The 16682-nt window shown below is 43.3% G+C and overlaps 1 protein-coding gene across 1 annotated transcript in view; it reads left to right on the top strand.

Annotated features, from left to right (window-relative positions):
* SLC17A7 (solute carrier family 17 member 7) overlaps positions 1-12933 on the top strand; it is a 36274-nt gene extending 23341 nt beyond the window's left edge. The window contains exons 10-12 of the mRNA XM_060281242.1: positions 841-951; positions 9577-9704; positions 12568-12933. Of these exons, the coding sequence (XP_060137225.1) occupies positions 841-951; positions 9577-9704; positions 12568-12933 (605 nt within the window). The remainder of the gene's footprint in view (positions 1-840; positions 952-9576; positions 9705-12567) is intronic.
* Positions 12934-16682: the final 3749 nt, after the last annotated feature.

A 16682-nucleotide genomic window follows, 5' to 3' on the forward strand; every position in this document is an offset into this window, starting at 1 on the left:
GGACTACAACTCCCATCAGCCCATGGTCAAGGATGATGGGAAGTGTAGTCCAGCCATGCCTGCAGGCACCAGGTTGGGGGATCCTGCCTTATGCGGAGAAAGGTCTTTCCCACCCCTACCTTTGATCTTTTTCACTCAAGGCTGGCTTTTTTATCCGTTAGCTCATTTGTTACATTTTCATCCTGCACCATCAGCGCATCTCAGCTCTCAGGACAGCTGGAGATAAAAATAAAATAAAGTTACACAATCAACCATAAGATCAAACAGAGCCAAACATCAGCTATAACACAATAGATTTTTTTAAAAAGCAACAACACAGTGGATAAATGAAACACAAGCTTCCAGAGTGGCTTAAAAGGATTTTTAACGCCTGGGAGAATGAATTGGTGTTGAAATGACACATGCGTACCATGTGTTGTAGATGTTGGGGAATTGAAATTAAGAACATCAGTAGATCCCTTCTGGATCAGGCCAAAGGCCCTTCTAGTCCAGCACTCTGTTCTCACAGCGGCCAGCCAGATACCTGAGGGCAGCCAGCAAGTGGGATCTGGGTGCAACAGCAATTTTTTTCCACCTGCGATTGCCAAAAACTGAGGCTTTCTGTATGCATAGCATATGCTCTACGGCTCATTTGCAGCCCCGCTAAGTTATGACACCCTTCCCTTTACATTAGCAAAAAAAAATAGCAGCACGTACAGCCACATGTAAGTTTTATGTACACCCTGCTCTAGTTTCTTATGCAGCGCAATCACAGTCAGAAGATGAAAATAGACAAAGCTGTGCTTGTGTGCGGGAGCTGTGTATCCGCACTCACTTTCTCTGTTCTTCCTTCTTCGTCAGGTTTTGGCATGGAAGCCACACTCCTCTTAGTGGTTGGCTATTCCCACAGCAAAGGCGTAGCAATTTCTTTCCTTGTTCTGGCCGTGGGTTTCAGCGGTTTTGCTATTTCAGGTAAGCTCTTAGGGACCTCCAGTTGTTGCTACAACTACAACTCCCTATATCGTCAGCCACTGGTCATGCTTGCTGGGACTGATGGGAACTGTAGTTCAGCCATGAAAGATTCCTCACACCTGTGTTAGGGCGTTGTGGTACAGTGGAACCTCGGTTTTCAAACGTAATCTGTTCCAGAAGACCGTTCGCCTTCCGAAACGTTCGAAAACAGAAAACTGAAAGCGGAAGCCTCAATCCAATAGGGAAACTCAAAACGGAAGCCATGTGGTACGTTTGGCTTCCGAAAATCGTTCGAAAACCGAAGCGGTTTTTGGCGTTTGAAAGCCGAAACGTTTGACTTCTGAGACACTCGAAAACCGAGGTTCCACTGTATTCCAAATTGAAGGTCCTCTGCTTCCCACAACAAGTAGGGATCAAAGAGGAATTAAGTTTGTGATCCTACCTAAGTCACACTTTCTGAAACAACAAACAAACCCAAACAGCCAGGCTCTGAAATGCGAAATTCTCTGAAGTTTGCAATGCACTCCTCTAGCCAAGTAGAAGAACACATACTGGGGTAAAGTGTGCATTAAAGTGCATATAGTTGTGAAAACAATGTCATACATTATGTATATATAGTGCATTATATCAGGGGAAATTGGCCTGCAGAAATATGTATATTGGGCAAAATTGTATGCAAACATGTATGTTAGAAGCAGGGCTTTTTTTCAGCCGGAGCTCACCAGAGTTCAGCTCCAGCACCTCTCAGGTGGGTGCCATTGCCATTCTAAGAGAACAAGGGTGAGCTTGGGAACCTCTTTTTCTAGAAAAAATAGTAGAAGAAATTCACACTAAAATGGTGGTGAATTTTCATGAGGGCTGGTTGGTTGGTTTTTAGCAGACTGAAGAACTGAATCTATTGGGAAAATAAACTGAGAGAACCTGAAATTGTAAGGTTCACCCATCCTTGCCCACAACTCCCACACAGTGGGAAGCCTGACCTGGATGCTTTCTGATACCCGTATAATCCATCCTCATTAGGTGCACTTTTTCTGTGTGGCCCTTGGAGCCTAGTCCATGCCCACTGGCAGTGGAAGGGGGTTGCGTTGGGTGTGGCCTGACCTGGGTGTGGCCTGAGGGGGGTGACATTGCTGCCCCGTCCCCTGGGACACTCGCCCCGTCCCCCTGGGTGACTAGTCCCGCCCCCCGGGTGCACAGCATGTGCGCCACTCTGGGTCCTGGAGCAGCTAGCTCCACCTCTGTCTGTGCCCCCTCTCTTTTGGCCACACCCCTAACCCCCCTTGCCCTGTGCCCTCTGAGTGCTTTTGCCTGGCCAGCACGTGCATTGAGCTGTGATGTCCTCCATGTTTCTGACTGGCTTCCACCGGAGGTTGGGCATTTTATGCCACTGTTCCCAAGCTGTGGAAGGAACATTTGCAAGCATCCTCACTTTTGGGGTTTTTTTTGGAAGACCTTTTTTATGCCGACAGGGCTATGTGGGTGTTTACATTTTTTGATGGGTGGCCAGTTGTTTCAATCATTTCTTTTTTTTTTTTAAATGAATTTTTATTCAATTTTCCGAATTTAACCAATTAAAATAATAAAAAAACATTCTTTTATACCAAACATTATAAATTTTCATCTAACATCCTGCTCTGCCGAGCTACGACTTCCCCCCCTCCCTTCATGCGGGTTTCTTGTTGACTCCCTTTTTGCAGTTCCTTTTTGACTTTTTAATCAATTCGTAGGATTTACTTCAATCCTGCAAGTGTTTTTAAAGATCTACAGTTTTTCTCCATATACTCCACATATTTACTCCAGTCTTTTTGAAACCTTGTCTCCCCCTGGTCGCGAATCTTGCAAGTCATCCTTGCGAGTTCAGCATAGTCCACCATTTTAGTCTGCCACTCCTCAATTGTTGGTAATTCCTGTGTTTTCCATTTTTGGGCTAACAAAGTCCTAGCCGCGGTTGTCGCATACATAAACAATACTTGATCTTCTTTTCTAATCTCTTCTCCCATTATTCCTAGCAAAAATGCTTCCGGTTTTTTTGGGAAGGTATATCTAAGCATCTTTTTCAACTCATTATAAAACATCTCCCAAAATCTTTTTACCTTATCGCATGTCCACCACATATGATAAAATTCGCCATTTCCCTCTTTACATTTCCAGCAAGTTTTATCACTCATTCTAAACATTTTGGCTAGTTTAACTGGTGTTAAATACCATCTATACAACATCTTATACACGTTTTCTTTCAAGGCGGTACATGCTGTGAATCTCAAGGTTTGAGTCCATAATTTCAACCACGCGTCGTATTCAATATTATGCCCAAAATCTTTTGCCCATTTAATCATCGCTTCTTTTGTCAACTCATCTTTTGTATACCACTCTAACAACAAATTATACATTTTTGACAGAAGCTTTGTTTTGCCTTCAAGCACTTCTATTTGGAATTTGGACCTTTTATCCTCAAATCCTATTTTTCTGTCCTCCCTAAGAACATCGTTTATTTGATGGTATTGTATCCATCCTGTTAAAACTCCTTTAATTTCTTCATAGGGTTTAAGTCTCCATCCTTTTTCAGTCCTTGTCAAGATTTCCTCATAAGTGGCCCACTTCCCCTCCATATTTACTTTCTTAACTGTTAATACCTCTACTGGTGAAACCCACCATGGTTTTTTAATCTCTAACAGCATTTTGTTTCTTTCCCACACCTCATACAGAGATCTCCTTATCACATGATTAGTAAACCCAGTATGAGACTTCTTTTTATCATAACATAAATATGCATGCCATCCAAATCTATTGTTAAAACCTTCCAAATCTAGCAGATCAGTATTCTTTAACGTTATCCACTCTTTAATCCAACACATACAAGACGCTTCATAATATAGTCTTAAGTCTGGTAGGGAGAAACCGCCTCTTTCTTTTCTATCTACCAAAATTTTATGTTTTATTCTAGGTTTTTTCCCCTGCCAGACAAATCTTGACAAAATCTTCTGCCATTCTTGAAATTGTCTTGTACCCTTCACTACAGGTATAGTCTGAAATAAGAATAACATTTTAGGTAATATGTTCATCTTAATTGCTGCTATTCTTCCTAGAAATGACATGTTCATATTAGCCCACCTTTCCAGGTCTTTCTTAATTTCTCTCCATACTGGTTCATAGTTGTCACTGTATAAATTAATATTCTTTGTTGTCATCCATATTCCGAGGTATTTTACTTTTTTTGCCACATCGAAACCATATTTTAGATGTAACTCTTGCTTTTCCTCTTTCGTCATATTCATTGTCATAACCTTTGTTTTCTGTCTGTTTAATTTAAATCCTGCTAATTGTCCAAATTTCTCAATTTCTTCTATAGCCTCTGCAACACTTTCGTTGGGATTTTCCAGAGTTAAAACTAAATCGTCCGCGAAGGCTTTCACTTTGAATTGTTTCGCGCCTACTTTAATTCCTCTAATAGTTGAAAGATCTCTTAGTCTGTTCAATAGTACTTCCAGGACCATGATGAATAATAGAGGAGATAAAGGACACCCCTGTCTAGTTCCTTTTGTGATGTCAAAATAATCTGTTAATGTATTATTAATAATCAATCTTGCTTTTTGTTCTGAATATATTGCCTCGATCCCATTCAGAAATGAATCTTTACCAACCATCGATTCCAAATTCTTCTTCATAAACAGCCAAGATATATTGTCAAATGCTTTCTCTGCATCCACAAACATTAACACTGCTGGCTTATCTATCTTGGTTTCCAGATATTCTATTACATCTATAATATGTCTAACATTGTCTTTTAACTGTCTGCCAGGAAGAAAACCAGCTTGATCTTTATGTATCATTTCCTTCAAAACTTCTTTCAATCTCTTGGACATTATATCTGCAAAAAGCTTATAATCATTATTCAATAAAGAAATTGGTCTGTAATTTCTAACTTCTAAGCTGTCCACTCCCGGTTTTGGAATTAATGTTATATACGCTTCCTTCCATGTATTTGGGATCTTTCCTCCTGCAAGGATGTTATTCATCACTTCTTCTAAAATTGGTGCCAACTGTCCATTTAAAACTTTATAATATTTTGCTGATAATCCATCTGGTCCTGGGGCTTTTCCTAGTTTCATTCTCGTTATTGCCTGGTGTATTTCTTGTGTTGTTATCCTGTTGTTAAGTTTTTTTCTTTCGTCTTCTGGAATTTGTTTCGATCCATATTTTCTTAAATAGTCACTGATTTTCTTCTCCTCTTCTTTCTTTTTGCAATACAACTCTTTATAGAATTTTTGAAAGGCTTTCTTTATTTCCTTTGGTTCCTCAGTTACTTTTCCTTCCATATTTATCTTCAATATCATATTTTGATTTTGACGTTTCCTTAATTGCCAAGCTAACCATTTTCCTGTTTTGTTCGCTGATTCAAAATTCTTTTGTCTCATCTGCTTTATTTTCCACTCTATCTCCTGATTGATCAACATAGAGAATTGTGTCTGTAGCATCTTTATATTATTTTTAATCTGTTGATTCTCTGGTTTATCTATCAGGTTTTTCTCATTTTCCATGAGACATTTCAGAATTTCTTCCTTCTTCTTTTCTTTCTTTCGTTTCAGAAAACTATTTTGCTGTATTAGAAAGCCTCTCATCACTGCTTTACTTGCATCCCATACCATGTCCAATCCAGTGTCTTTGTGTAGGTTCCAGTAAAAGTAGTCTTTCAAAACATTCTTGGCTTTTTTCACCACCTCTTTGTCTTCGAAAAGCTCTTCGTTCATTCTCCACCTAAAGGAATTCTGATCTTTGCTTTTCAATTCCATAAATATTGAGTTATGGTCTGACAGTGTTCGTGGTATTATCTCTATTTTACTCACCCTGGGCACTAGTTCTTTGGAGATCCATATATGATCTATTCTTCCAGAACTTTGATTTGGTTCTGAGAAGAATGTAAACTGTTTAAACGTAGGGTGCTTTAACCTCCAAATGTCCACTAGGCCCAGGTTTTCTACCAGTTCAAAGAAAGATTTCGGTAATTTACCCTCATTCTTCCTTTTCTTTGTCCTATCCAACTCTGGCACTGTCACTCCGTTGAAATCGCCCATAAGTACTATCTTTTGGTCCATGAAATCTATCAACCTTTCCTCCAAATTCTTGTAAAATTCCGCTTTATTTTCATTCGGCGCATAGATCCCCACCACCAACATTTTTTCTCCTTGGGTCGATATTTGGACCGCTATCATTCTTCCTTCTTCATCTTTAAAAATCAGCTTCGGGTCCAATTTGTCTTTTATATACAAAACCACTCCTCTCTTTTTATTTTCTACCGAATTTATAAATTCTTTACCCAACCTTTTATTTCTAAGAATATAATTGTGTTTTTTCGCCACGTGTGTTTCCTGGAGGCAAATTATATCCAAATTTTTCTTCTTCAAAATATGATCAATTTTATTTCTTTTAACTTTATTATTCAAGCCATTCACATTCCAGGAATGTATCTTCAACGCCATTTTACTTCCTAATTTCAGGAAGAAAAGATATTATCTAGTCTTGATCGGGTTTCTTACTTAAATCTTTATCCTCTTCTTCTTCTTCACTCTCTGACTCTTTATCCTCTTCTTCTTCTTTTCCCTGGTCCTCTTCCTCAGATTTTTCTTCTTCTTCTTTTTTCTTTCTTCTTCTTCTTTGTGGTTTTGGTTCCTCTTCTTCCTCTGCTGTCGCTTCAGCTAAAACAGCCAGATCTGGGGTCAACTCTCCCAAAAACTTTTCATATTTTCTCAAGAATTTCCCAATATCGTACATGCTTGTCAGCACATGTCTTTTCTCTTTGTAGAAAAACATTATTCCCTCAGGGTATTCCCATCTATGTTGAATTCCGTTTTTCCTGAGCAAGGCCACCATTGCTTTATAATTGTCGCGTTTTTTCAAAAATCTTCCTGGAATTTCTTTAAACACGATTATAGACTTGCCTCCGATGATTAGCTTATTGGTAAAACTCAAGCTTAAGATCTCATTTTTCATCTCCATTGAATTGAGAATCACCACGCAATCACCAGGCGCTTTCCTAGCTTTGGCCTTTGCTGATTTTACCTTAATTCTAAATACATTTACAATTGACTGGCTTACTTCTTCATCCGTCTTTCCCATCCATTTTGCCAGTTCAGCAATTATCCTTGATTTAATATCTTCTCCTGATTCTTCAGGGATACCCCTCAATTTCACATTCAATTGCCTTTGCTTCATTTCAATTAATGCTAAATTATCCAACATTTGTTCATGTGCCCGGTCCATTTTCTTCATTTTATCTTTCACTTTGTCTGTCTCTTTTTTGACCTCCTTTACATCTTTTTGGGTCTTCTTGATTGATTCTTCCATTGTTTTGGATCTCACCGACAAGTCTTTTATTTGAGTCGATAATTCTCCCACAGCTCCTTCAATCTTCTTATCAATCTCTCCCAATTTCTTGTCCATTCGTTGTTCACTATGTTTAAATTCATCTTTAATTTTTTGCCATAGAGCTTCTAAATCCTTGACTTCTTCTTGCTTTGAGCCTCTTCTATCTTTTGGTGTTCCTACTGCCTTCTTTTCTTCTTTGCCAGCCATTCTCCTTCAAAAACAAAAACAAAAAAAAAAAAGAAAAAAAACTTCCCAGAAGGGGGGAAGTTCCCCTCTTCACCACTAGGGGGATCGGTATTAATAAATTCTTACAATAAACCTGCAGTGCCCTATCGGCCCCTAGATGGCACTATATTTAATTCCAGGGCCCAAATTCACCTATTGTTCCTTCTGCCACTGGGTCTGACACTCTACAATCCCAAGCCTTCCAGTACTTTTCCCCTCCCAAAGGCAGAGAAACAACAGTTAATAGTTGCAATAGTTCAGTCCCTTTTTAACAAAATCCCTCTTCAGCTCTCAAACAGCCAGGTCCCCCTTTTATTTCTTAAAACCTGAAACAAAGAAGCCAAGTCCCGCAACTCTTCAGCCACTTGTAGGCTTAATCCACATGTTAAATCCAATAAGACCCCAAAAAAACCAAATACTTCAGCCACTTGTCGGCTTAATCCAAATAAGGGAAGGTAAAGACCCCAGATCCATAGTTCCAAAGCAATGAATCCCCTCTTCAGCCACTTGCTGGCTTAATCCAAAATCGACCCCCCCATTCAGGCTCTCAGTTATTGGGGAACAGTTTTAACTTTGTTCATAATTGTAAAAAAAAATCAGCCTTCATATTCCCCCCTTCGGTGCTGCAGCGGTAAAAGTAAAGTACTCAGGCAACTCCGAGCCCCTCTGATTTCCGGGCTAGAGCGCAGAGAATATAAAATATCCAGATCGCTTGCAGTTCCACCCCCAAGGTAGAGACAAAGTATCAATATATAAACTCTAAGTAACTCTTTTCCACCATCAAGACTTGCCTTGTTACAAAGTAATCAAGGACTTCTGAAAAACTCACTCCGCAGGCAGTCAGTTTCGCTTTCCGTTGCTCAGCTCCTCCGATCTCTTTCCTGCGCCATTTTTCCCCGCTGCTGGGACGGACTCCCTTTTTGCGCCCCACAGCTTCAAAAATCCGATTATTAACCTCACTCCAACTCCAATTTCCACCTTCTTTATTCCTCAGATTAATTTTAATTTAAGGAAACTTGCCGCTTACCATCGGAAGCCAGAGACTGCACTTAACGGAGTCAGTGGTCTCTCCCCCTTCGCGCCCGCAGCTCGATCCTCCGCCCGGCTCTCAAGCAATAAAAACCGGGTGCAGGAGAGCACGCAGGGCGCTGCTGGGTGCCACGACCCTCAGGGTAACCCCCCCTGAGGTTTTTGAGGTCCGCGGAGCCTTCGCGTGACCTCTATAGGCTCCGTTAAGTTCGGGATTCCCCGGAGGGCTATCCCGCGCTTCCTAAGATGTCCGCAGCTCGCCGGAAGCCAGTTGTTTCAATCATTTCAATGATTGTTTTGTACTGCATTTAATGGGTTTTGAAAATCTTTTTAACCAGAGCACAGGATTGCTCTGTAAGAGGCAATAAGGAGAATACCTCTTTCAGGAGATCATGATTAGGGAAAACACAAAAGGAGGGCAAGGGGCCCACATGCTTATTTCTTTTAACTTTGTTTCTGTTTATGACAGCAGAAGTAAGAGATATTTCAAGTATCTCATAGAAGCAATAGGGAACTGCATACGGACTCTAACTGCAATCTAACACCAAACAACTCTGATCTTGCGTGAACTTACAGGGGTGGGGAATATCTGTTAGTAGTTCTAGTGGTAAACTGTAACATTTTAGCACATTTGGACGCTTCCAGACAGAGAAGCGTAGAGAGAGTAGATTACAGAGAGAGTAGATTACATTGGCTATTTAATGAGCATTCATTCTGATTTGTTTGCGGGGAGGTTAGATGCTAGTGCATCAGAACAAGTGTCATCCCACTTTTTCCAGTGCGTATTTTCTGTCATTTCCTTTATTGCAAAAAGTCTGATCGTTTTTGGGAAGCGGGTTTGTTCAGGACTTCCCAATCATTGCGCAACCTGGATCGGCCAGTATGTAATTGCATACCGCTTTAAAATAGTGATAGTCTGGAAGCAGGCTCACAGTGAGTACGTTAACTCCAAAGTTAGAGGAGAAACTGATGTAAATTCCTTTCCATAACCCGCCTCCTCGCTTCCAGGATTTAATGTGAATCACTTGGACATTGCCCCCCGATATGCCAGTATCCTCATGGGGATCTCCAATGGCGTCGGAACTCTGTCAGGGATGGTGTGTCCCCTCATCGTTGGAGCTATGACCAAACACAAGGTAGGAATCAAAGCGCCTGAAAGCGGGGGGGGGGTTGCTTGTCCTGAGAACTACCTGTTCCCATAATTTCTATCCTTCCGATTTGGTTCTCCAAGTGCTGTTTATGTGGCCAAAACACATGGAAGAGGTCTGAGCATGCTGCCTAACAATATGTTCTCTTCCTGATGGTTGAGAGTGGTTGGATGGGGAGGCTGAAAAACTGATGGGGGGCAGCTAGAAAAGGAAGGCAGAGGAAGAAATACGTTTGTTGTTGTTGTTGTTGTTGTTGTTGTTGTTGTTGTTTCATTTCACTCACACAGGGGTTAAATTTATGGGAGCCGCATGTACGTGAAATCACATATACGGTAGCCATAGCTGCCAAGTCTCCCGTTTTTCACGGGAAACCCCCGGATTTTAATCCGTTTCCCGCTGTTATCCCAAATAGAAAAAAAATCCTGGAAATCCCCTGGACTTCCTACCTGCCAGGGAGGCTCCATTTCGGGTGCCGCTCTGCCCATGTCTGGGCACCGGAAATCTGGCAGCACCGGCACCGGATGTTGCTTCTACGCATATCGAAACATGCGTAGAAGCGACTTCCAGTGCCGCGCCGTTGCTGATCCCGCATTTTTCAGCGGGAGACTTGGCAGCTATACATATAGCGGGAATACCATCTACAAAGCCCACAAACGCTCTCTAAACCTCTGGAAACTCTTGAAAAACCCTTTAAAAACTGCTTACCAGAGTTTCCCCCAGTGCTTTTTTTCGGGGGGGGGGAGATGCAGGGGTATGCATACCCCTAAACATTTTGTGAGTCTAAGTTTGGCCTCATTGAGGGGCAGTATTTCAATATGAATAGGAAAATGAGAGTACCCCTAAACATTTTTTTAAGGGGAGGGGAAGTACTGCTTCCTCCAAGCCTCCTTTCTCAAACTCCAATTCTCCACAGGTCGGTGCAATGGCTCCTGGGATTGCTCTTGCAATGGCTCCTGGGATTTCTAGCTGCTCTTTTTGCCATTTCTGTGCACTCCTTGGGCCGTTGTTGCCCTTTTTTTTTTTTTGCACCACTTCCGGGTTCGAATCGGATTATTTATTTATTTATTTCGCGGCGCCACACATGTACATGGTGGCATGCGAGTTGGTCACGCGCAAGTTGGGAGTTTCCTGTATTACTAATGCTTCGCCAGCAGGTCCCAGGGCTGGTTGCAATGTTAACATTTAGAATTACAAACGCTTAAAATATTACATGAATACCATGGATATACCATTGACATGTTAGGTATGTTAGGTTGCTTCTGAACATGAATGTTTCACTTAGCTACCATGGCTCTTTCTCCATCTCAAAAGCTTTGCTAGCATTCCCCCCCAGTACTATGTTACATTTTTAGACTGTTATTTCCATATGCAGTGATTCTTGACTAGATTTGTTCTTCCTCAGGTTTCTCATTTATTGCTGTCAATGTCCTCTTTGACCTATAGAGCAGCACCATTACCAAGGCAAACCCTTCGGTCCTTCCTGTATATTTTATACCTGGGGATAATTGTATCCCATTGATTATCCCTGTCCTACCAAATTTCTGATATTCCCACAGTATCTGTGTTCTTTTCTAATAGCAGACACTCTAAACTCACACTTTGGTTGTTGTTTTTTAATAAAAAAAATGTGTATTAAGAACATTTTTACCCTGCCTTTCTGCCAAACGCAATATGAGGCACTTAAGAAAATCAATGGAATATATAAACAGGGGTTTGGGGGGGGGAGAGAAAGATGAAGCAGGGTGGAAGCACCAGCAGATAACACCAATTAAATTGTAAGAGAGAATAAGCAAAGAGAAAAAAGGGCAAAGAGTACAAAACTCAGAACTTGGGCATCTTCTGGGCCCACAACCAAAGGGGGGAAAAAACACCACTTTAGCCAGCAAGGTGGACAACAAAAGGATTGCCTGGTCAAGCAACAATGGAGAAGAGAAGAAATGATCCATAATGAATTGAACAAAATGTTTTAAAGTACTTGCCCCCCCCCCCAAAAAAACCGGAGTCCTTTCTGTTGGGAGATAATTCAGACTGAAATTCCCAGGTGTCAAAAAGGGTTATTTATGTATGCCACTACTGCGGCACATGTTTGGTTAGCCCAAAAATGGAAAAACGAGCGAGGTCCCAACCAAAGAGGAATGGCAACTTAAGTTGACAGAATATGCGCAGCTTGCAAACTTAACCTATAGAATAAGAGAACAAGGAGAACATAAGTTTAGAGAAGATTGGAAAACGTTTATTGAATATATGGGAAATAACTGTGTCCAGCTGAAAACGCTGGCAGCATTGATAAATTCAACAGTGTAAATAAGTTTTGATGGGTGTAATAATGGAATACTGAATGGTATAGTGTTTGTAAAATATGCAGGGATTTATGATATGTAAAATGAACTATGGAAAGAGAAGAAGGGATATCTTTAGGATGTAAAAATGAGTATTTTAAATTGTAAAACAGAAAATTTAATGATGTGAGAAGGTCCTATCACACGTCCCTGTTAAATGGGCCTAGTCCATTAGGGCAAATGAAGTACTATGGTCAATGGGTGCAAAAGTGGGACGCATGTTTTCCAAACTGCACTCCTGTGTGACATGGTCCTGTGTCACATGGTCCACATGAGAGCACAGCACCTAAAAACGTGCCTTTTGGGCCACTGCAATCTTGCGCGTTGTACTCTCGCGTCCCCCAAACAAGATGTCCCGGACAGTTGACGGATATTTGCCAAGGACCCTCTTGGGTGGCCTACATGGATTCCCTGGGGTCCGAGGACCAACCATTAAGAACCACGGGAATAAATGAATGAAGTACTTTCTTCGGTTATCCCCACTGACCTCTTCCCTCTTTCATTCCCCACAGACACGGGAGGAGTGGCAATACGTCTTCCTCATCGCCTCTCTAGTGCATTACGGGGGCGTCATCTTCTATGGGATTTTCGCCTCTGGCGAGAAGCAGCCCTGGGCCGAGCCAGAAGAGATCCACGAGGAGAAGTGCGGCTTCATCCACGAGGACGAACTGGCCGACGAGGAGGACGAAGCGGCCCGGATGGCCGCAGGAGGGGGTGGGGGAGGAGGAGGAGGAGGAGGGGGCTACGGCGCCACTAAGAGCACCAGTTTTGCCAATGGAGGCTGGACGGCTGACTGGGACAAGAAGGAAGAATACGTCCAGGAGCCTGGCAAAGATTCGTATATGTACGGCACGCCAGGAGAGAGGGACTTATCGTAGAGATGCCCCATCCCTCCTTCCGTGTGGGATGCTGGGGCCTTGGTTCAGTCCTCTGGAGTGAGGGGGGAAAGGCCTGTGTTTAGGTTGCTTCTCCCCCTCCCCTTTCACTTTACCGTCCTTTCCCACCCACCCCTCAGTTCTGGTACAACCGTCCAGACCCACTGAAAACTGCCTCCCTCTTCAGCCTCATATGCCTTGGTAAAAAAATCCAAGGGCACCCCCACCTCCAAACCTCCCTCCTTCCTTTCCCACAGGCTCCAGTGTGTTGTCATGACAGCCGCCATGCCTCACACAGACCCAACGCCACATACTCTGACCCCTCCAGTTGTGGTACCGCCCCTACCCTCGGGATATGGGGGCAAAGGGTGGGTGGAGTTAAGTTACACCCACACACCCCTTGAGCCCTACTAAAGACCTTTGGACGCAGCACAATAGCCCCGATTTATGACCTATGGCCTCTGGGTTACCCAGGTGGAGGGAGCCATAGGCCTGTGGCAGACAATGTGCTTTGCATACATCAAGTTCTAGGTTCGATTCCCAGTCTCTTCTCACCAAAGGGCGTCAAGGAGCGGCTCTGGGAAAGATGGCTGGCTGAGCCTTGGAAGGCCCCTGCCAGCTAGAGTCGACAGTACTGGCCTAGGTGGGCCGATGGTCTGGCTCCATGTGAAGCAGGCACCTCCAGTCAGCATCCCCCACCCCCGGGATGGAGCTGTGTTTGGTCGCCTCACCCCCACTCTGCCACTCACTGCTTCAGCACCTTAGACCAGCCTGTCGCCAACCTGGTGCCAACCAGGAGTTTTGGACTACAGCTCCCATCAGCCTGCAGTCAGCCTGCCCATTGTGGCCTGGGTTGGTGGGAGTTGTAGTGCACGATGCCTGGAAAACACCAGGTCGACGAAGCCTGCCTTAGACTATGCCTCAGACCCCTCTCTTTCTTAGGAACAAATCAAATATTTTCCCCTTCCTGTGAATGTATCTGGGGAGCTTTAATTTGTGAGGGGCAGAGCATCTTATGCCTTCAGCATTCATGCGCCAAAAATGACCCTGCACTAAGGAGGGGGCGGGGAGCAACTCACCTTGACCCCAAGGCAGACTCCTTGCTCCTACGCTGAGGACCAGTGAAGCCATGCTTCTGCTGTGGCACAAATCCAGCCTCTCCGTCAAAAATGCTCACAGGCCATCATTTCTAAATACTGTACTCCACTTGCTTGTCACTGTAAATGTCACCCCACCCCACCCCCAGCCACAAAATGCTTTCAGTGCTACACTGGTTGACGCTTTCTCAATGGACAAGTGAAAATCTGCATAGTGGTTTCAAGTGACACCGCCTCCCCCCCCCAAAAAAAATATACTTATGGATGGTAGTTTCAAGAGCCCTTCCTTTACTCGCTCCAAAAATAACTCTAGCCATGTGTTCACACAGTGTTGTTATAGCGCTTTCAGGCTTACAGTGCTTCAAAATTATTTGAAACCTTCTTTAAAAAAAAAGCCTAAAAAAAATAATCCAGGCTTTTGTCACTAAAGACCTCAGTGGGCGGCAAAGGGTGGCTATGCTCCCTTCAAATGTTGTTGGACTCCAACTCCCATCAGCGCCAGCCAGCATGGCCAATGGTCAGGGTCAATGGAAGTTGTAGTCCTGTAACAATGGGAGGGCAACACACACTCTAGATTCTTAACTAGAACATGACAAAGGTCCACACTGTGCTTAAAAGAGTATATATTAAAAGTGTTTCAAGTGCAGTTTTGAGTGGCTGTGAAACATTATGAAACTGGCCACATCTACATTACGAATTTAAAGCAACTTAGTGGTTTTGTGTTTTACCTCTTTTTGTTTCTATCAAAGAACCCTGGGGGTTGTTGGTGCCCGAAGGTGCTGATCTGATTATTTTACGTACTTAGCTAGTTCATAGATCTCTATCCCGCTTTTTAGGATACTCTCCTTACAAAGCTGATTATTATTATGAATTGTCTTTTCAGCCCTCTTTTTCTCCCAGAAGGTGATTGCACCCTTTTGCCCTCACAACCACCCCGTGAGCTAGGATAAACTTATACAGAATGTCTAGCTCAAGTTCAGCTGGTAGCTGGATGAAGAATTTGAACCCAGGTCTTGCTAGGCAAATTTCAAAATTCCAGCCACTATACCACACTGAACCGTTATCAAATCAGCAATTCCCAGAGATCTTTGCTTAGAGGGCACAGGGACTGGTTTAAATGTGTAGTACAGACATACTTTGTAAGCGCAAATTAGTTATCCGTGTTGTAAGTATCACAAGCTATTTACAGTGCAATTGTATGCATGTTTACTCGGAAGCAAGCATCGCTGAGTTCAATGGGACATATTCCCCGTTGCAGCTGCAAGGTGCTTTAACTGCCTTAGTGTGAACACAACGTAGGGTTTTTGCACTATGACAGGAGCCAGCACTACCCAGTGGACTCTAGAATGTTCCGTTAGGATGACCACCCCCAACCAGGTGCCCTTCAGATGTTTTGCACTACAACTCCCATCAGCCCCAGCTGGCACAGCTCCTTGGCTGGAGCTGATGGGAGTTGTAGTCTAAAAGATCTTGCAGGGCACCAGGTTGGGGAAATACTGCAAATACATCTGAGATGTTTTGAGAGTTTCATCTTAAAACGGCCCTCAGCAACTCAGATGCATACAAAAAGGATAGCGGCCTACCTCAGAGGATTGTTGGAAGGACGGGCCAAAGAAGATTGTAAAGCACTCTGTTAGGAAATGATTCCTGACGATGACAGCAAGTGCTGAGCTGTGGGTTTCTGATCACCCCAAAACACACCTGCAGCTTTTACATCGGAAACCGACCTGCTTGAGACCATTGGAGTGCAAGTCGTTTGCCATGTTCCAGAGGCACCTCCGATAATCCCACAGCTCCTTGCGGCGGTTGATCCAGTCTCACAAAAGCCGATTCCAAGAATAGCAAGGGGTTGGCAGCATCCAGACCCCATGCTAGGGAAAGGCTCTCTTTCCCCACCCCCCCACCCCCTGAATTCTTCCCCCCTCAGCCCTCTCCTCCCCAAAGTTCCCTCTGTGGGTTGGTTGGTCTGTCTGGCGTTTGCTCTGTACGTGTAACCTCCCTCCCTGGATACCTCCCAAACAGTTGGAATAAATACCCTGTTCTTGTGTAAATATATAAATATAAACATTATATACGAAACCAAACATGGGTTTGGAAAGGAGCGTGCTTGTGTGTGTGTGTGAGGCTGGGGGACTGGATTGTCGCTGCCAGACTCTCCTTCACCCAGAAATTTCTCCATATATCCATTCTCTGGTCAAATGATCAGTTTGGGGCTCTTTCATATACAGTGGTACCTCGGTTTATGAACACAATTGGTTCCGGAAGTCTGTTCATAAACTGAAGCGAACTTTCCCATTGAAAGTAATGGAAAGTGGATTAATCCGTTCCAGACGGGTCCACGGAGTACTCAACCTGAAGCGTACTTAACCCGAAGCATGGGTGTAATTGGTTCTGGAAGTCTGTTCATAAACTGAAGCATTCATAAACTGAAGCGAACTTTTCCCACTGAAAGTAATGAAAAGTGAATTAATCCGTTCCAGATGGGTCCGCGGCGTTCGTAAACCGAAAATTCGTAAACCGAGGTGTTTGTAAACCGAGGTTCCACTGTAACGTCAGGCACAGTTTTCTGCACACGCATCGTACATTTAAAGAGGTTTGTTGAGGGTGCTGAGAGTCGCTAAGAAACCCCTATTCCCCTCAGACAGAGAGCTAAAA

This window comes from Zootoca vivipara, chromosome 13 (assembly GCF_963506605.1).
Source record: "Zootoca vivipara chromosome 13, rZooViv1.1, whole genome shotgun sequence".
Classification (NCBI taxonomy): Eukaryota; Metazoa; Chordata; class Lepidosauria; order Squamata; family Lacertidae; genus Zootoca; species Zootoca vivipara.